The sequence below is a fragment of the Zootoca vivipara genome, chromosome 1 (assembly GCF_963506605.1).
Source record: "Zootoca vivipara chromosome 1, rZooViv1.1, whole genome shotgun sequence".
Classification (NCBI taxonomy): Eukaryota; Metazoa; Chordata; class Lepidosauria; order Squamata; family Lacertidae; genus Zootoca; species Zootoca vivipara.
In genome coordinates, this window is record NC_083276.1 from 128,013,424 (window position 1) to 128,034,559 (window position 21,136).

General features: G+C 44.7%; 1 protein-coding gene across 2 annotated transcripts in view; it reads right to left on the minus strand.

Moving 5' to 3' along the window:
- KLF7 (KLF transcription factor 7) overlaps positions 1 to 20,799 on the minus strand; it is a 79,712-nt gene extending 58,913 nt beyond the window's left edge. Inside the window, exon 1 of one of the 2 annotated variants that reach the window (XM_060282112.1) lies at positions 20,636 to 20,799. In XM_060282112.1, coding sequence (XP_060138095.1) covers positions 20,636 to 20,716 — 81 coding nt within the window. In that variant the 5' untranslated portion in view covers positions 20,717 to 20,799. The other variant, XM_060282110.1, reaches the window with a different exon arrangement.
- Between the last annotated feature and the right edge of the window lie 337 nt (positions 20,800 to 21,136).

Consider the following 21,136-nt stretch of genomic DNA (forward strand, 5'->3'; position numbering starts at 1 on the left):
ACAAATATAGACAGAACTGGGGCATGGTGAATTTAAGACAAAAATAAGAAACTGAAGTTCACAGGTTTGGCCATTCCCAATTCAAGAGCAATGAAAAAAGCATAACCTTAGATAATATAATACTGAAGACAATGGAAACTGATACCACACTATACTAGGCAAAATGGCTATCGATAATAGCACTATAAATTAGGTCCTCCTCTACCTGCCTTTCCCTGCAATACTATACTTAGATTTGTGCACCTCATTGCAGAGCAAAGATCTTGAGAAGCTGGCAAACCTCCAGGAAAGATCAACAGAAATTGCTGAGGTAAAGAAAACAGCTATTTATAGGCAAATATATATTTAAAAAAACACAAGAGTGTTCGATATTCATCCTGTGGCAGTGCCTAAAGACCCAGCCAGGTCTAGATGATGTTGCAGCGTTTTATAGTTGTTGAGATGGAGAAGAAAGAGGAAGAACAAGTGCTTTATTTGAGGCCGCATCTCTCCATTTCTCATTCCCACTAGTTTCACCCTACTCCCAAAGTTCACTTTTTCCATTATTTATTAACCCCTATGATTCAGACAATACATTGGGCCAATGTACATGTTTTTAATACTTAAGCATAACACGGACAGGAACTCTGCTACAAGGGACTTCTGAGAGTGGAAGAGCCATCATAGAAAAGGAGGCAAAAGAAGGAAAAACAAACAATTATCAATGCAACAATTATATGTACTTAGTTATGCCATTATCTGTGGCCCACAGACAATGAGAGCTTTTCAGCCTGGGCTTTGTTGCCCATCACAGTTATCTGTCTTTAAAAAGCAACAGGTTGGTCTTTTTTCACCAAAACCTCACTTTTTATAGTGGGGTAGGAGAGCTGGGAAAAAAATCCACACCTGTTAACCATCCCTATGGCTTCAGAAGGTACATAGGCAGAAGAGTCTAAAAAGACCGGGACACAATCTGACCAAACTTTTGATATATATTTTGCTCTAGGAGGTATATTTTGGCCAGAACTGAGTATACACTTCCAGAGTTAACACTAAATACAGAATGAGCCACCATAGCCATTAGAGGACTGAAAATTTGTGTCCCCGGCTTTTCAGACTTGTCTACCCAGGTACCATCTGAAGCCAAAGGGGAGCATTGGTTGCCAGGTGTAAAATATATTGGCATTCGTTTCAGGGCCCCCCCCCCCCCACTATTAGTGTTCCTGCTATAAGCAGACAAGTTTCAAGTCCTCCATTTAAGGACAGATTAGCAGTGGACAAGAGGCTCTTTGTGAAAAGTCCTGTGCAACGTAGTAGGGAGAGGGGAAAACCCTATTTCCTAAGAGCCAAGAGGACTAACTAGCATTTCTTTAAATCCCGTGCCAAGGAACGCTTTAGAAGACTCCAGTGAAGGAGTACCAGCACCACTAACCTGTGGCATTCAACCAATAACATTTTCCCCCAGCTGGTCTTGAAATCAGAGTTCCAGATTAATCAACGCAATAGATTCCATCCAGTCTGTTTAATGCTCAGAAATGCAATGGTTGCCCCTTTAACAAGACAAAGGTTGCCGTAGATGTTTTCATACTATGAAGTAAGAAACACAGTATGAACCAACATTCGAGTTTGCCAATCCCTGATGAACTACCAAAACGTTCGGAAACCAAAGTGCAGCTTCTGATTGGCTGCAGGAACTTCCTACACCCAATCAGAAGTTGCAGAAGTGCCGTCGGACATTTGGGTTCCAAATAACGTTTGCAAACTGGATCTAAGGTACGACTGTATTTACCGCTCTTGCTAAGTATTCTGATGCTTGTCAGGATAGGCGCGTTTCAAAGCTCTCCTGCTATGCACCATCACATTTTTAAAAGGTCACATTTTTAGGGCACCATCCTGAGCTCAGAAATGCATGCTTCATGACAGGAGTACTTATCTCAGCCAGTTTGGGCCAACTTCACGAAACTCTTATGGACAAGAAGAGCCTTCCTTGTCTTCTTGAGCATGGGATACTTATGCAAGAATCTCACCCATCTTTAATAAAAGCGCAACACCCATATTTACACAGATTTCAAAGAGAAAGACTGAGAAACTAACTGGGTACTAGAGAGTGGTTTTACAATGGTCTGGTTCAAATCTGAAGGCGGTGCATTCATGTTTTATTATCTCCTTTGGAAAAAAGCAGCGTTGCCTGCGTAGCTAGGCAGATTTATGGCCTGGATGCATTCAAGAGAGAATATAGATCAGCCGGCAAAGTTCTGAGTAAACGATCTTGCAAATCAAGGTGGAGGTCAGTGAAAGAAGAACTTGTACTGTGTCACCTTGAAGTTATGTAAAGATAATTTCTATGTCTGAGGCTGCTGGTAGCTTTCCAAGATTATTCCGTTCACGGACTTTATATTCTCAGTTTTAAGGTTCCCCAGCTCAAGGCAGCCAACTCAGGCGGCATAAACCCAAGAGATGGTGCCCCCATGGGTACTCCCTCCCACGAGATATGGGAGGCAGCGGCAGCGGAAGGGCAGCACCCCTCGATTTAATAAATAAAAAACTGCCTGGAATCTCTCCAAATGTAACTGAGGCAAAGCCAAAACTGATATAAGTTACTGGTGGTTTTAATAAACGCCTAAGGCGGCCAGCTACGGCAAATGTGCAAAAGTGCCTCATAACATCACATGCCGGCAAGCAATGGGAAGACATGAGTTTGGACTCCCTGACCTTCACTATTAGCCTCTTCCTTGTCAAGATAATGTCTTCCAAGGCCACCAAGGAGCAGCTGTAGGTTACTGTGTTGACAATCCTCCACCACAACCCACCTTTCCTACCCTGTACAATTTGCAAAGAAAATGTAAAGTGTGTTGTAACTTCGAGGCTCCTGCTGCCCACAGCATTGCAGTCAACACAAGGGCCCCTAGGTATAAATTCAGAAGAGAGCACCGGCATTCTACATCCGGGTCCAGTTCATAGGCATCCTTGCTTTTCCCAGATTCATTTTTTATATATTTATGTAAAGCAAGAGGTAGGAGGAAAACAGAAGCAGCTCATGTCTTTCCAATACTGTCTTACACCTTCTTAAGGAGGCTCACCTCCGTGTCCCAGAACTACAGCCCTCAGGCATCTTCCTAGGATACCCAGGCAGCATGGTAGCTGCTGAAAAGCCGCATGCCATGCAAGAGCAGCTGAAAAATCAAAGCCACAATCAAAGCTTTCTTTAAAGAACCGAGGTGCCCACACATGTCATTCTCAACCCACACCTTACACACACACACACACACACACACACACACACACACACACACACACCAAAAACAATTACTGTATATTCCTGCGTATAAGACTACTTTTTAACCCAGGAAAATCTTCTCAAAAGTCGGGGGTCGTCTTATACGCCGGGTCGTATTTCTTATACAGTGAGTATATCCCAAACTCTATATTTTAACTGGAAAAGTTGGGGGTCGTCTTATACGCCCAGTCGTCTTATACGCCGGAATATACGGTATCAGTTGGCTTTCAAGTGTCTGTTCTTCCAAGTCACCATGTATTGCATCCATGTGCTTGCTCTTTCCTCCCCACCTATCTCTCTCTCATATTATATATGATAATATAGTAAGCATTTTATTTTGCTTGCGTTCAAACAACAGAACAAAACCTGAAACATCAAGATTATCTGCAAACAGGAACATCTAGCAGTAACAAATATTTTAGGAAGGAGGCCTGAAACAAGCTACCATCACAGAGGATAATTCAACACAGTAGTCACAAAGCTGTCACTGATAAGTAGGGAATTATGGATGAGAAATATGTCTATTCTGACTATTAACTGGCACGGCCCAACTCCCTGTACAAAACAACATTTACTATGGCACCTTAGAGACTAACAGTCTGATCCATTGTGCATTTCCTTGCACACCTCGTTGAATTCCAGGATACCTGGGTCCCACCTGCACCATGCAGGTAAAGGGTATTAGTCTTATGCCCCTTTAGCAGTCATTGCTTCCTTCAAAGAACCCTGGAATCCATAGTTTGTAAAGGGATTCAGAGAGCCATTAGAACATTAATAAACTACAGTTCCCACAGTGTTCGAAACCCCCATTGTTCTAGGCGCATTTTGCAACAGTGGATTTCATGAGCTCGAGCAGCTTCTGAGCTCTGGGTGCCTAAGATTTCAGTTTAAAACTGCAGAGTGGAAGGAAAGAGGACCTTCTTCTGCCTCCCCACTTCCAGCTACTCTCTGAAGACTGGAGAAGAGACCCTCTTCACAATAGACCAACGTAATATTTTAGCTGCAGTTCATTCATTTTCAGCTTTGTATTCTTTGTTAATTTTAAAAAAGTGCTCCGAGACATTATGTTGTTGCGCCCATAACCTCGGTTTAAGGTGCCATTTAGCTCCTAGCTTTCTAAAAATGGTTCCCTGGGTTCTTTGGGGGAAGCCATGACTGTTAAAAGTGGTATAAGAGTGCTTTAAACATACAGGGCTGGATTCAACTAACCCGGGGTGCTAGGAGAAACCAGCAGACGGACTCCTGCTAGGGCAACAGGGCTTTCCTGCTACTCTCCTCCCCCCCCCTGCACATCCTTTGTGCCTTTCCCAAATCTGCTCTGGAGGGTCAAGGGAACCCACAGAACAGCAAACGAGGGGTGGGGAAAGGGGAGGTTGTTCCATCGGGAAAGCAGAAATGCTGGTGGAAGGGTTACATTGGTGCGATGCTGAATCGGCGTGGATGTGGCCTTCCTTTCAAACAAACATACATCAACCACAGATCACACCTATAAACAGTCCTTTGGGTGACCACCTGTGAGAATAAAGACAAGCTGTCGACCAGGCAAGATCACACCTACGCACACAAAATTACCAACTGCTTTTTCCATTTTAGTTGACAATGGCAAATGAGCAAGCAAACCAAAATGTCTGCATGGTTCCTCTAACCGGGGGGACAATCATGTGAACATCCCAGAAACCTTATGTCAGGGGTCGGAAACCTAAGGCCCATGGGCCAGAAGTGGCCCACGAGCCGCCCCTGAACCAAGCCGCCCCCTCGGCGAGTCCCTACATGCTGCTCTAAACCAGTGCAGCACGGTGCAGGGACTCTCTTCTGCAGCTCCAGAAATCGCTTCTGCGCATGCCCAAATGCCAGAAATTGCTTCTGTGCAGGTGCAATTTCCGGCACCTGGCCATGCGCAGACGCGACTTACAGCGTTGCGCTGCGCCGGCCTGGTCCATGGAGGATCTCTGCAAGAGTGATCTGGCCCATGGCCGGTAAGCCTTGCCGACCCCTGCCTTACATTCTCCAATAACATAGCTGCCAAGTTATCCCTTTTTTACAGGGATTTTCCCTTATGCTGAGTAGGCTTCCTCGCGAGAAAAGGGAAAACTTGGCAGCTATGCAATAAGCGCAGCTCAGTTAATATCAGGCATCCAGTCTCCATACCCTTGTACAGCGAGAGCAGCCACTGCCGCCAGCGACTGGAGACTTCACGTCTTCCCATTTCCTCATTCTCATCACACAACATGGAGACTCTGGCAGAAGAGGCTGGCACAGAGCCTTTAACACACTCCCAGCCGTCTTTTGGAGCCCTAGCAAGGACACTGGAGTGGAACAGCCTTGCCCAGATAGCAATCCTGAAACAAACTGTAATAACGGACGAGTCTGCAAGTGCACACAGCATCCATAATTATTTAATGTTCAAATGCAGCATTATTATTATTGTTATTTTAAAAAAAAGGACCAAGAAAGCCTGACAGCAGGTTTTCATCGCCATTCCAATCTGCTCAGTAACGTGCAGAATTTGTCCTAGGTGGCACTCCTCCAGGCTTCCATTAGACAGTTAGCACCATTTTTCTAGCAGCTATATATCAAAGACAAAGCACTATTTGAAAGATTTTTTTTTTTTGCATCAAATTCTCCTTTGTACTCTCTCCTTCCCTTCTTGCTTCTCTGTACCAAGGAGTTCGATTCAGCAGCTCTTAGCGACTGGAAACATTACAGCACAATGTAAATTTTCCAGAGCAACTCTGAGATTAAATGGCAACACACACACACACACACACACAGAGAGAGAGAGAGAGAGAGAGAGAGAGAGAGAGAGAGAGAGAGAGAGAGAGAGCACAAAAGACACATGACTAACCATGAGCTCTTCGAGGAAAAAGCTGGTTTCGAAACAAGGCAAGAAAAAAAGGCAAAGCGGTTGCCATGGTTAGGATTAGCAGATATTCCCTGAGTCCAATCCACACCTCATTGAAGTCAATGACTAAACTCTGGTTGATTTTAATGGCTCTGAACTGGATGTCATGTTTGCAAGGTTTGCCCCTGGCTGCCGAAAAAGTATCTCAACTTCAGTGAGACCACAGACATAGGAAGACCCCATAGGGCAACCACTTACAAAATATTGGACCTATAGAAGCACATCTAATGAACTAAAACATTCAATATTTGCTTGACAATTATGTGACACTCAAAAAAAATGTATCACGTGAAACCCTTTTTTAAAACTACTTGTAAGAACAACTTCTGGGAGGGGGACTCTGCTTGCAACATTATCTCTCAGGTCTTGCAGTCCTTGGATCCGTGGGTCTTTAGGAGAGCACATCATGTCTGCAGAGTGTGTGTGTGTTGGGGGGTAGAGTGCCAGAGATTTTGCACTTTGGGAATTTCCTTTCCTTTCAAAAATATTTTATGTAAGACAAAAAACAACTCCTACATTCCTCAGGTATTGGAGGGAGGAGGGATTACTTTAAAAAACAAAGCTAGCAAATGTTTCCAAATTCACATCATGGATGTTTTCCCACTTTATAATCACTTTTGTTTCTCTTTCTCTGGAATAATTAAAGATGTCCTTGAGTTACAGATTTTAAAGAGCAGAGCTGATAAAATGGAACGTTTAAGGATCCTAGTGCTTCTCCCTCCCTCCCATAAGCTGCCTGTCTACAAAGAGTCACTTTTATCCCACAAAGCCCATCGTTTCTTTCTTGAGTTAAAGAAAAAATTGCGACACACAAAAGCAAAATACAAGTCGACAGAAGCACAACAGTTAGCCCAGCTACCAGTAAAGCAGCATGAGACAACAGCATCACAACCAAGTTCAACATGAACTGAAAACACCTGAGAAATAAAATGGGGTTTGCTTCATACAACAAGGTAGAAAAGTGGGCACAGTCAGGGCACCATCACCGAGAAGGCCTTCACTTCCAGTTCCAGGTGGCACCCAGAATACGGCCATCAAATAAGCAGGGCTGGTAAGCAATCCTTCAAGCAGCCCAAGTCCAATGTATTGAAAAGTAAAGCACAGGGCTCACACATGAGACAAGGGAAGCCCAAGAGGAGGCGGCGCACCACCTCTGCCACTGGCACAGCGCACAAGATCTCACACGATTTTGGCAAGCTCTTGTAAGATTTTGCCAGAACCCATGGTCATTGCCACAGCTTTGCGGGTGCTGCAGCGCAACCTAGCTCAAGGTTGTCATGCGAACTATCTAGATGTTGAACTGATAATCAATCACAGCCTGTCCGTCATTTGAAAAACAAGTCTTTAGAGCCACCTGGCCCCAAAACGACAACTAGACATTCCATTTTTGTGACTGTAACCTTGGTTTAAGGAAGCCTTTGGCACCTGATTTATACATCCGAGTTTCATCTGATTATAGTATTCTTCTTCTTCTTCTTTGGCAATCACTCGTAGCCGAGTAAGATTGCCTTCCATAAACACGGTTTTAACAACGGGTGACCGTGGAGGCCAATTCTGGATTCACACGTCCTTCCACAGTGGGGACACTGGTTTCCAGGCAGGAGTTGATCACGGTGTGGATTTGCCAAGCGTGCCTTCCTCTTAGCACGTTTCTCCCTTGCGTCCTGAGTTCGAGTGTCTTCAAAGCCTATGACACCTTTGGTAAAGGCTGTTCTCCAACTGGAGCGCCCGCAGGCCAGTGTTTCCCAGTTGTCAGTGTTTATACTACATTTGCCTTGAGAGAGTCTTTAAACCTCTTTTGTTGACCACCAGCATTACACTTTCCATTTCTAAGTTTGCAATAGAGCAGTTGCTTTGGAAGACGATCATCAGGCATCCGCACAACATGACCAGTCCAACAAAGTTGATGTTGAAGAATCATTGCTTCAACACTGGAATGAAGACATGCCACCCTCTAGAACCCTGGAGAATCCACATCCCAGTGGCAATTGTGAAGGCAGCGCAAGAATCCCATCCCTGCAATCTGTTCTGTACTGCTGGGAAGATAAAAGACTGAGCACCAGGACTTGCCAATGCAGGCAAACTTGCTTCTGCCATCACCACCAGCCCTAGGAACTGGCATGCATTTAACCGCTTGCCATACATCATTAACCCCCTTGGCCCAATGCCTCTCCATTTCTGCCACTTTTAGCTACTGAGGTTAAATCAATTCCACTTACTTGTTTACACTCAGCAAGCGCAAACCAAGCAGTCATGTGCAATTTGCGAGGCAGAGAGGAAGGAGAAGATTGTGCCTCCTCCATCCGAGATCCTCTCCCACTCCAGGTAAAAGCTTTTTTTGCAATGCCTGCAGTTCGAAGAGTGGGAGCTGTCCCACAATTTCAGGAAAGGCAAGCCCGGAAAGGTGCAATAACGCACAATAAAAAGCAGTCCCTGGCTATGCTGTAGTCATAATTAAACATATTTAAAGGTAAAGGTAAAGCGGATGGCACTAAATGCCCTATAACTGTACAATAATTCCCACATTCTGCCACAGCTCAGAAATATTGCTCTGGAGGGGGGAAGGGAGGAATCACACTTTCACAGTGACAAAAATGTGGAGGTTTGAATACAGGAAGAACGTGATTTTCTAGCTGCAGAAACTCTGCCTCAAGGGAAGATGCATGAAATCCTGACAAAAGCTGAACAACAAAGCAATCCCTGTATGCCTGGAAACACCAATATAGGATGTTTTGCTAGAGGAGAGGCCTTGCTGACATTTGTTGTGCAAGCCAACATCCTACCGGTTGATTTTTTTATTTTTTATTTTAGTTAAAACACATTAAATCTAAAATTAAAATGGACCAAATATAATCTAAAAGTAAATTCTAGTTTCAACAATGATCGATTTAGATGCTTTAATTTTAGATGTTTTTTGATGTATTTTGAGTTTGTAAAACCATGTACGAACTGTAAGATATTTTTGTTGTGTAGTTTATATTTTAGATTCTATATTTTACATTTCACTTCTGAAGATTGGATGTATTTCTTGAAAAAATTTTCAATAAAGTTTATCTTAAAAACCAACAACACATTAAATCATCGTTCTTATTAAAAATCAGGAACAAAGAAACACAACAAACAGCACAGCTGAGGGAAATATGGCAGGATTTTTTTGCATTTCAAATTAATCAGGAGTATTATCATAATCAAATGTATAACCCACCCTTCGCCAGCAAGCCCCAGAGCAGGGTACAATTTAAAAGTCAGAAATTAAAAGCAATTAACACAAATTACAGTCAGGGGGAATAGGGAGAGTCCCAGGTGAGCCTGCGCAGACTCACCTAGGTGGCAACTTTATAAGTACAGCGCCAACACCGAGGAGGCTCTGCTCTGAGCTCAGGACACCACAGGGGTGGGCAGACACCATAGACTTAGTGTTTTTCATAGAACTCCCAATAGCCATTGACCAGAGCAAGATGCAAAATATTGCCTGCACCCCCTGAAGAGTGTTCAAAATTTGCCAGGTGGCCAGGTGCATTTTGCACTTGCAACCAAGAGAAGATACCCGGGTGCCAGGATGATGCCTGGCATCTCCACCACCTGAAGCTGCATGCCTGGGGATCATTGGATCAAGACTGTTTTCACACGCCAATACCAGATCCTGTAGAATTCAATCCATTATATATAATCTGCACAATCAGAATGAATTTCAGGAACCAAAATGCTTTTTTCTGTGCAGCCTGAACAGTTAATTGTTGGAGCTTGCCGTCACTTTGCCCACCCCACTGCCCTGCCCACAGTTGTGGAGAATATTCCTACATTGTGAATGGTCTGTATCACCCTTAAGAAAAGGAGGTCAGAATGGGCCAGTATATATGTAGAACTGTCCCTGGAACAAGCGACTTTTCTTCTCAAAGGTTGCCATCTGAACTAGCCAGACGTTCAACTGATAATCAATCACAGTCAGTCTGTCATCTGAAAAATAAGACTTTAGAGCTGCCTGGCCCCAAAATGGCAACTAGACATTCCATTTTGGCCACTGTAACCTTGGTTTAAAGAGCCATTTGGTGCCTAGCTTATATAGCTGAGTTTCTAACACTGCCCCTGAGCAGACAATCTACTTTGTCCAATAAACATATACAAATCCATAGTTTAGTTACTTCAAATTTACAGTTTGAACACAAATCCTGAAACAGGCGAGCAGACCTGCAGAGAGACCTAGTCAAAGGCAACCTACTAATATTCATATTTCACTGGAGAGGACTACAGAGTCAAATAAGTAATTCCCACAAGGCCAGCATTGCTCTCTTTTTCCTTACTTGCAATTTTACTTGGCATTGTTAAATCGTTGGGAGGCAGAAACCCCTACTGATCTACAGCAAACAACCAAGACCTACCTTTCACCCAATTCTGATCTACAAAATCTAGTAAGATTTCTAAAAAGATTGAATGGTGCACAACAAGCCCACTCCTGTGGATCCCCCAGTTCAAGCAGGCTCACAAGGGAGATTCTCCTACAAGTCTTTTAGCAAATGTATTCCAGCAATCCATAGCTACATTAGTGTATGGAGTTGCCTCATGGTGGCCTGGAAACTTGTAACACAGAGAAATCATAATTTGTAACCAGGGTTTTTGCAGCCAAAACACGTCAAAGACAAATCACCTTAAACCCTTTTCCTTTGCATCCTGCATTGTGTGCAAGGGTGACAGGAAGTGTTTTGGCTTATTCGACAGCCATTTCCAATCCTCCATAGCTCGCAGGTGGCTGCTTGTTCTTGGAAGTCAACTCTTCCTGCAAGCTATCCTTGCGGGGCACGATGTACAATAAGCACTTAGAAATGTGTTTTGCTATGACTGGAACCAAGATGAAACAGCAATATTAAAGGAGATGAGTTTCGTTTATGGAGTGGCCAAGTGTGCCATTACTCTAAAACAATGGGGGAATGGAAAGAAGGAAGGAATGTTCCGCCATGTGATTTATTCCTTTCCAGTAGCAGCGGAAAATTTTCGACCGGCCAGCAAAATGTCCCCGTCTGCCAAATATAAGTCAGCTTAATGGCTAACAGAGTTGTGCTAGACTAGTCCTGCCGTTGTAATACTTCCATAGCCCCAGACGACCTCACAGCCTCTCTCATCACTTTACAGCAGGCATCCCTCCAGATGTCTTGGCCTACAACTCCCATGATCCCTAGCTAACAGGACCAGTGGTCGGGGAAGATGGGAAATGTAGTCCAAAACATCTGGAGGGCCGAAGTTTGGGGATGCCTGCTTTACAGCAACACCTCAGGAGGGGGAAAGAGGAGCTGCCCTAAAATTATGACTGCCACCCCCAAACAGCCAATAGGACTAACAGGGGGGGAAAACCTTTGCACCTTAACTCAGAAGCAAGTCCCACGGTGCTCAATACGGCTTGCGCTCAAGGAAGTGTGCTTAGAACCTGCAGCCTGCATGACGCGTGAAAAAGCATATTTTGAGATTTCTTGTTTCAAAGGGCGAGGCTAGCATTCTGAAGGTAAGGTAGAGCAGAGGCTCTTTCTTGACCTCTCTCTCTTCCTTCCCCAAAGAGAGTGTGTTAATATGGCCCAGTGAGTGTAGAAAGGATGATCCTCACATTGTTTTTGGTTAACACGGAGAACCAACTAAGCAGACCATGAACTCAGGTGCCATGTGAATGAAGCCAGCGCTTAGCTAACTTGACGTACACCTAGTTATTTGGGAAATGTGTGCGCATAAAAACAGAAACCATCAGGAGATTAAAAAGTGTTCTCTAAAATGAAGGACCATCCATGGGATAGGGAACCTTTGGTCTTCCAGGAGCACTGGGCTGCATCTCCTGTCTCCCCTGAATACTCTCCAGGGTGACTATAGTACAGTATGAAAGAGACACGGGTCCAACCATTCCTGGCCTATCACGTACAAATCAAAACTAAGTCTGGCCAGTGCAAAGGGTCTCTCCTCCCTCCCAACACACATTTTTTTACTTAACAGGCCTTCCAGCACAATGTCTGAAAAAACATCTGCCTTAAGAACTACTAAAAGCAGCAACAACCTGGAATTAGCTTGATCCATTCATACTGTACCTCATTCCTCATGCTGGAGGTCCGATGGTTTTGAATAGACACAAGGAAAGATCATGCCACCTCAAGCCAACCCAATGTGCTTCTCAACACAGTTCTAAATCCAAGAGTCTTTTCACACCTTACAGAAATTATCACTTACACACCTGTATTACTAACTGTGAACATCCTGATGTTGCCTATAATGTGCACATTGTATCCACTTTTTTCTATTTTTAACCACTTGCACATCTTACGGGGGATCGGTGCTTGACTGCGAGTCATCATGCCATGCACACTAGATGTAAAACAATGCACCTAATTATGGCCGCAGCAAGTTACAAGAGACACGGCAGGTACCTGTACTATGCAAGGCATGTAGCTGCCCATTTGCACATGGCGCAAAATTGTTGCTAAGTGTCCACTGAAACCACCTAATTGTGCATTAAACTTAACCTCTAACCCCAGGAGAAAAACAAACAAACAAACCTGCAGTTGCACACCAGTACTGCCAAAATTCTGGGCCAAGAGAAGCTGAATTTGGAATTCAGCAACCTGTGTAGAATATGCAGGTAGCAAATGGGCACATATTGTGATTTATTCTGTTCCTGCTCAGCCTGGTGAGGGACAAGAAGCAACACAGAGCACTGACGCCCCATCGTGTGAACCTGGCTCAGTGACAGAACACACGCTTTGAATGTGAAAGGGTTCCTGGTTCAATCCCTGGCCTGACCAGCTGGAAAGGCTCTCAGGTAGCAGGGACAGGGGAAAAGACCTTAGAGTTGCTGCCCATTGGAGCAAGCATGACCAACTGCAACTCACCAAAGTGTCAAGGAGCAGAGAAACAGTGTGTTCCCATGAGTAGCATGCAGGCTATATCTGGTTATCCTTAGCATGCCTAAAAGGGGGAGGAGAGAATGCTGCTGTGCAAAAACCATCTCTTGTGTTTGTGAAATTCCATTATTACAAGGGATCCTCTTTCCACCCTTTCAGAACATACCAAAGATAACAGTGCAGAACAGGAAGAATGGTATTGTTCTAAACATCCTCGAGAGGAGATACGATAGCCATCTTCAAGTATCTAAAGGGCTGTCATATGGAAGATGGAGCAAGCTTGTTTCCTCCTGCTCTGGGGGGGCAGAACCCGAACCAATGGCTTCAAGTTGCAAGGCAGGAGGTTCCAACTAAACATCAGGAAGGACTTTCTGACAGTAAGAGCTGTTTGACAATGGAAGGAGCTCCCTTAAAATGTGGTGGATTCTCCTTCACTGGGGGGGTTTTAAGCAGAGGCTGAATGGCCATCTGCCATGGGTGATTTAATGGAGTTTCTTGCATTGCAGGGGGTTGGACTAGAGGATCTTCAGGATCCCTTCCAATCCTATGATTCTATGAGCAATGATCCTAAACACTGCTAAGTGTCTGTAGACATAGGACGCACATGTGTCATTAAAATTAAAGTCGAGGGGCTTGCTAGTGGGAGATGAGCTGATCATTAAACAGATAGTAGATCAATGATATAACGGCCAGGGGTGGCCAACTCCCAAGAGACTGTGATCTACTCACAGAGTTAAAAACTGGCAGTTGTTGAACTTTTTTTTAGGAAGGAAAGCCCTGTTTTGGGGGTTCAGGTCAAGGTTATTGAACTTTTTTAGGGAGGAGGAAGGACTGTTTTTCTTGGGGGGGTGCAGGGCAAAAATGTGGAGCTTTCTTTAGGGGAGACAAAGTTGTTGGGCTTCTTTGGGGGGAGCCAGTGATCTACCAGTGATCTACCACAGACGTCCAGTGATCATAATCTACCTGTTGGACGTGCCTGAATGCAACCACTTTTCAGGTGTTGTGCTGTGAGACTCATCCACATCACGGAGCTATTAAAGATCTGTGCTGAGACCAGAAGTTAGAACAAATAAGGAATTTAAATGACCCCAATTGTAAGCTGCTCCCAACATATTATTCCACATCACAGGCAACAATCTCACACTCCAGCCAAAAATTCACACATACACACACGTTCTTTTATAAATATTCCAAGCTTACTTTCTGAACCCACCAACCAATTTTTAAAAGGCATGATCAGGCATGTGGCGAACCCGACAGAACACAGAGCCACAGGATAGCTGCAGATAACCAGCAGTTTCTGTCCATGAAACATTCTTCTATGTAGGTTCATTCAGGATCTTAGAAGTCTATATTTAATTTCATTCAAGTGATAACATTTGAGCCGAGCATCCTGTCCAACGCAGCCATTTGCTCACTCCTGTTTCTGTTGCAATAAGATGCCTCAGTCTTGCACAAGACTTTGACAATCCGCCTTGTGAACATCTGCACAAACAAAGATGCTGGCTCTTTCCAACAAATCTAATCTGAGGACAGACTAAGGTGGTGGGTGGGGGGAATATGACCTGCTCAGAGCAACCAAGAGGAGAGACTTGAGAACTATTGGACTTGGGTCTAGATTGTGGGCTTCCCAGGGGTCTCTGACCAGGCTGCTGTGAGAACTGGAGGCTGGATTAGATGGGCCTGAACCAGCAAAGCTCTTCTGTTTAAACTTCGGTCTTCCCAGCCAAAGTCAGAGGGACTACTCTAATCTCTTACTGCCGGCTCCTCGAGCATTTGGAAATGGCTGAAATGACCCTTCCAACAACAAAACCTCCAAACTTGCTCACTCTGCAAGTGCTAAGAATTCACATTTTTCATTCCGCTCACTCCTTAAGGAGTTTTGCATTGCCTCCTCGCCCCCCCCCGCCCCCCGCTCTGCCGAATCCTATTGAAATAAAGCCACCAGTCCAATCTATGTTGCACCTTTTGCTATCAGGTATGCACCAACGGCCCCTGCCTAAGTAATTTGGCTTAAAACCAGCATGCAATGAACATCAATTCTCTTCCACCGAAAGGAGTCTGCCTACTCCACATCTAACAAGTTATTCAGAAATTGCCTCATTGTAACTTTCCATGCAACTGCATTCTCAGAAGCAGAGACCTAAGAACTTCCTCTTCCTTCAGCTACAGGGAACAGCCGTGTGTGTGTGTGTGTGTGTGTGTGTGTGTGTGTGTGTGTGTGTGTGTCAGAAAGGAGGATGGGTGGCAGCCAGTGATTATTTAGCAACTGTCATGGGTTATTGCTGCAGGCACAGTACTATAGGGGTTTTAGGTTATGACACTTGGCAGCTACACTACATGCAGCTTTTTCTGTTCTGTATTCACAAAGTTGCTGCAAAACAGTAGGCAGGCAAGCAGAGAGAAAGATACAGTTCTCCACAGCTGTCAATCACAACCAAATGTCTACAGGGGCACAGAAAGCTGCGCCCCTAAGCATATTTTATCAAATGTGACTTACACAGATTTAAGTATTTTAAAGTCCCATGGATTTCAATGGGAGAGATTTAAGCAAGTTCTCAACTTCACCTTTGCCAAGAGTGTGCCTTTAGTTTTATACAGTGCTTTTCCTGGGTAGTCTAGAAGCAATTTCATGCACACACTCTCAGTCAACCTTACAACATCTCTGTAATTGGACTTCATGTTTCCATGCCCACGTTGCAGACAGAAGCTGTGGCTTGCCTAAGAACTGCCTGTCAGAAGGATGCTGGACCAGATGGGCCTGTGGCCTGATCCATGCTCTTCGTTTGATCTTAAGACCTTAAGGTTCAAACCAGAGTCTTCCCTCATTCTATGACCTGCCTGTGCTATTGCTGAAGGTTGAAGATTTCATTTTAGCAAGAAGCTTCGTACAGCTGAATAAAAAACCACGGCCCTTCAGTAACAGAACTGTAACCTCCCGCCATTTAGGAACACAAAGATGGAAGGAGTGGACCAAACCAAGGATGGTGGGGAAATTTTGAAAGAGTTGCGCTTTGGGAATCCATGCCTGGAATCAATTGCAAACATAACTTGAACTGCACTCGTAGACCCATATATCTGGAAGTAAGTCCCATTGAAGTCCACGGGGCTTATTTCTGAACAGAACAGTAGACGATGAATGCTATGATTCTAATCCCTGGAGGACCATCCTCAAACACTGCTGAGATCTGGCCAGGAAGAGGACAGCAGGAAGGGTTAAGGAAGCAGAGACCCACCCCCACCTGCTTCTCTCCTTTGCCCCCTCTGCCACCCCCACCTCCCACCAAGGTAGTTTTATTGAATGTTGGGGTTTTCTACTGCATTGTTAGCTGTCCTGGGCAGCCCACTGGGAGAAAGGGTGGCCCAGAAGCACATAGATATAAAATGAATAAGGGTTGTCCTAGAATAAATTTCAGTAAAACTGAAAGCAACTGTGGCAATTTTGCTGCGCTCCAACCCCCCAAAACCCAGTTTTCATAAGCAGATGAGGATTCCACAGCGGCGCTCCCTTTAACAACAAAGCTATAATTATCTTTTTTTTCAAACTGTTTATTTATCATTTACTGGTATTGTACAGAACAATAACATTCAAGCTCTTCCCCACCCCCACAAAAGAACAGATTCATACAAGTCACCCTACTAAGAGATGTTAGCTAAAAGTATGAGTCCATAATTTGCAGTGAGTCGTTGATGGCCGATAGCCCTGCTCTGTAAAAAAAAATCTAGGAAACTTGTTTGTCGTGATTTTTGTGGACACATGGCTGGAAATCGTGGTGCCTGGGGGAAAGTGAGAAAGCAAAGCATGTGCCTAGACAAGAATGGGTCCATTTGGTGATCTCAGGCTGTGGGCATGCTTCTCTCATGTCTCCCTCTTCTTTAGATGATAATGCTCACTTACTACAAAATGTGATAAGCCTGGCCTGCTGTATTGGGGAGGGGTGTCCCCTGCTCAGGCTGCTGAATGGGCCACTGGACATCTGCCACACACACACACACACCCCAAATCCTGCTACCATGGCACCAATGTCTACAAATTATTTCTGTGTAGCTGAATCACTGTTCCCCTATGAAACTTTCCATTTACCCTGTACCCATCCTATTTATTATTATTATTATTATTATTAGTGCCTTTGGCTGCAATCCAGTACCCACTTACCTGGGAGAACACCTCACTGAATTCAATGCAACTTATTTCTAAGTAGACGTGCCTGGGACTACATGTTCAATGGCATGAAATGGGGTGTCCCGAGTTCGAATCTCACTCCAGCTTTATTGAGGCTTTAGAGAAGCCACTCTTCTCTACCTTGGCTCCCTCCCAAGACACACAATCTTGTGCACTGGCCTGCCTCTCGGGTTCTTTTTTCCTTTTCCTTTTCGTGAAGTTTAATGAGATAATGTACATGTACATGGAAAACTCAAAAGAATACTATACAGCGCAATGAGCTCGTGTAAGAAACAAAAATGGTTTGATTGAAAGGTTCATGTAATTATAAAACAAAGACTGACTAAAGGATGTAGGTCAAACACCTGAGTTCTTAAAATACAAAGAACAAGCCATGCTCCTTTAAATGGAGCATTTGGCGTAGTGTGGCAGAAAACAGTCAGCTTCCTTTCAGTGCACTAGGACAACCTCACAAAGTGTAGCATACAGTATCTGCCTGAGGCATGCTGGCTATGTCAACAGATTATCTCGCATTGAACTGTCTAGACCAGGGGTTCCCAACAAAATTTTCTCGAGGACCCCTCATCGAGCCGCTATTGTGACAAGGACCTCCATTAATTCCTAATCCTAAATCTAATTCCTAATTCCTAATCTAATTTTTCCAGTAAGCTTAACACTGATCTTGGAAGGGTTAGGTTCAAGGGATGCCGACGATTTAGGTTCAATGGACACTGACAAGATCGGTTCGAGAGTCACTGACTTACTTGCTTGAACATCAAATGCATTATCTTCCTTTTCATCTGTAGGCCTTTGTCATTTTAACGAACCACTTTTTAACCAACGGTCCATTTTTAACTACGCAAACTGTAGCTTCCGCGAAAAACAACGCTTTGTTTACAAACACTACTGTTTTGCAAAGAGGCAGCGTGCACCAGGGAGGAGGGAGGGGAATGGAGAAGACAGGGTACCTGCGCAGTAGCGCACAAATGAAGCCGGCGCGCGCAAAGCATCTTGGGGAGGTGAGTGTTAGTAGAATGTGCGTGCTGCCTCTTTGCAAAACAGTAGTGCTTGTAAAGCGCCACCTAACGGCATACAGCAGAACTACTGCCTCTATCTAATTCTAGTTTTGCGCTAGACTCTGCTCATGCAGGAAGCGGCCAAAACAAAAAATCTGTTATCATACGAAATATATTTAATATATTTTTAATTCTAATAGCATCTTGCGGACCCCTCTGGCATAGCTCGCGGACCCCTGGGGGTCCCCGGACCACCTGTTGGGAACCACTGGTCTAGACTGTTATTAATATGCAACTGATTCAACAGCAAGGGCACCGCTGTTGGAAGCAAACTGGAAGAAGTGTTAAGTGGGCTTTATTTGCCTCTCCAACTGAATCAGTCCCTTAAAGGAGAAACATGGAAAAAACCAGATGTGATTCATCAATGACTATGCCTAGCAAGCAGGCAAACAAAAGGCTGCTCTTCCTTTAAGAAGAAAGCAGACCTGAACTGTCCCCCATTGCCTGCCAGTGCTGTATTTTTTACCAGAAAACCTTTCCCCGAAAGAAAGCAGGGATTCAAGGGTGATATGCTACTAGGGGGGAGATCCCCACAATAATGCCAAGCAACAACCCAAGTGGTTAACAATTCCACGGCAATAATATCCAACAATAGATGCAGACAGCTAGAGCACGTGTCCAATCAGCTTAAATACACACATAATGCACCTTTAAAAGTACATTGTACATTTGGACAACTGGAAGATAAAATCCGGCACCTCATTATCTCACTCGCCCTAAAGCTGTCATGGGGCCAGCGGGGGGGGGGTGCAGTATGTAAGTTACATTTGCAGCCACATGCTTCTTCATCTTTCTACACCTATCTCCTAAACTACACAGGCCAGGCTTCTCCTCTCCTCAAATGAAGACACAGTAGTTTGTACGATGGCTAAATAATCTTAGACTTGTAACCAAACCCAGCAGGGCAACTCATAGCAGCACTACTTTAGGTAATATTTTGCCCTAATGAAAAAAAACCCCTTTCAGCTGCATCGAACGATCCCAGCTGATACATCTGATATCTAGTCATTTCCTCTCCCCATCTTTGTACATATTTAGGCTAATCAGAGATTTCACACTCAGTCCCCTATCTCTCTCTGGATTCCCCATCTCTCCACCTATTGTCAATCAGTTTGGTTTAACCTCATTACCCAATTTCCATCTCTGGTTGCATTTCTTAACCCCTTGGCTGTCTAAACTCTCTTCTGGGTGTGCTTGAACTGTCATTGTTCTAAGCGAAAACAAGCTTTCTTTTTTTAAAGGAAGCGAAGTAACACAAAGGATTTTCTTTTTAAAGAAATTATTGCAGCGTGTGCCTGGCTTCTGCAATCAAGTCTCTCCAATAAAGGAACTGACTTGCCCCGACACACCAATTACCTTGCAAAAAAACCCTGAAAAATCTATTCAGCTTCCACCAGCTGTTAGTTGTTAACACTGGTTGAAAGCAATCCCCCCTGTTTTTTTTAAAGGGAACAGCAATGAAAGGAGAAGCAACTTTTTTATTTTGAATTAACAGAACCACAATGTAATATGAAAAAACACACTCAAAAGAACAACTTCCACCAGACCTCAGATGCTCCCTGATTACTATATGATCTAGGATTTAATGCAAGCAGCTTCCAACAGGACTGCATGGCTATTGATAACATTTATGACAGTGTTGCTTATTTTTTAAAGGGGGGGGGGACAAGATCACAGAAAATGAGAAACAAAATCAGAAAAGCAGCAAAATCTGATTCACCAGCGCCTGCATTTAAGAGATTCACAGGAGTAATGTAAATGGTTCACCTGCTGCCAGTTCTCTTCCAAGGATGGCAAAGCCGAGAAGTAACCGGTGTCGTGGACAAGCTGCAGTTCTTGGAATATACTATAACTAGCCAAAACATCCATGTTGTTGTTGCTGCTGCTTCTCCTGCTGCTTCTCCTGCTGAAAACAACAAACCCCGACCCTTTCCTTTTAGGTTTGTGTTTGCAATTTTGCGGTGGGCTTTTAGTTCTGTTCATTAAAAAGGGAAAGGGGGAAGAGGAGGGGGGGGGAGAAGGACCGTTAAGAGCAATCAATCCAGCTGTGCTTGTCCTCTGTTTTGCTTTTGTTTGCTATATATATGCATATGCTGCTTGTAGTCACACTTTCACGGAAGGACCCAAAGCAGGAACAGGAGCGGAGGAAAGCGGGGGGAGGAAGGAGCCCCATCAACGACCCAGAGAGAGAAAGAGAGATAAGGGATAAATGCTCCCGAACGTGTACAGTACAAGCCGTCAGCCAGGCAGCCAGAGAGGAGGGGGGGACACTTCTTCTCCACTTGTAGTAAAAAAGCAATTGCCTTCCAGGGCTCTGTTGCTGACTCCAGCTCTTGCACCGGGGGAGGGGTGGGGATGCAAACTCACTGACACGAGACTGCCATCTATTTCTGCATTGCTGCTCGCTGCTGAATGCAATCTTTGCTCTTTATTTTTGGGAGGTTGCATTTTCTGCCTTGCGCGCGCGCGCTCCTGCCAGGCGCGCTCCCATACTTTCTTTTTTTCCGCTCCCTCCTCTCTCTCTCTCTCTCTCTCTCCCTCCCTCCCTCCTCCTCCCCAGCCCCTCCTCCCTGCGCGCAGCCGTGGGATCTTCAGAGGAAACTGTCCATTAAGGCAGCGCGTGACCATGTAAGGCAAGCGGGAGGAGGGCCGCGAGGGCCGCTCATGAAGTCACTGGCGCCCAATGGGGGCCCGGAGCGAGACGGCGGAGGCGGGGCTCGGCACGGAAGAGCCGCGGCGATTGGGCCGAGGGCTGGATCCGACGTCCGCCTTATAAGGCAGTGTAAGGGGAGCTATTTTTAGAGGGCTATATAAAGGAGCCGGAGCGGCTGGTGCGCGGCGGAGTTTGTTGGAGAGAGAGCGCGAGCG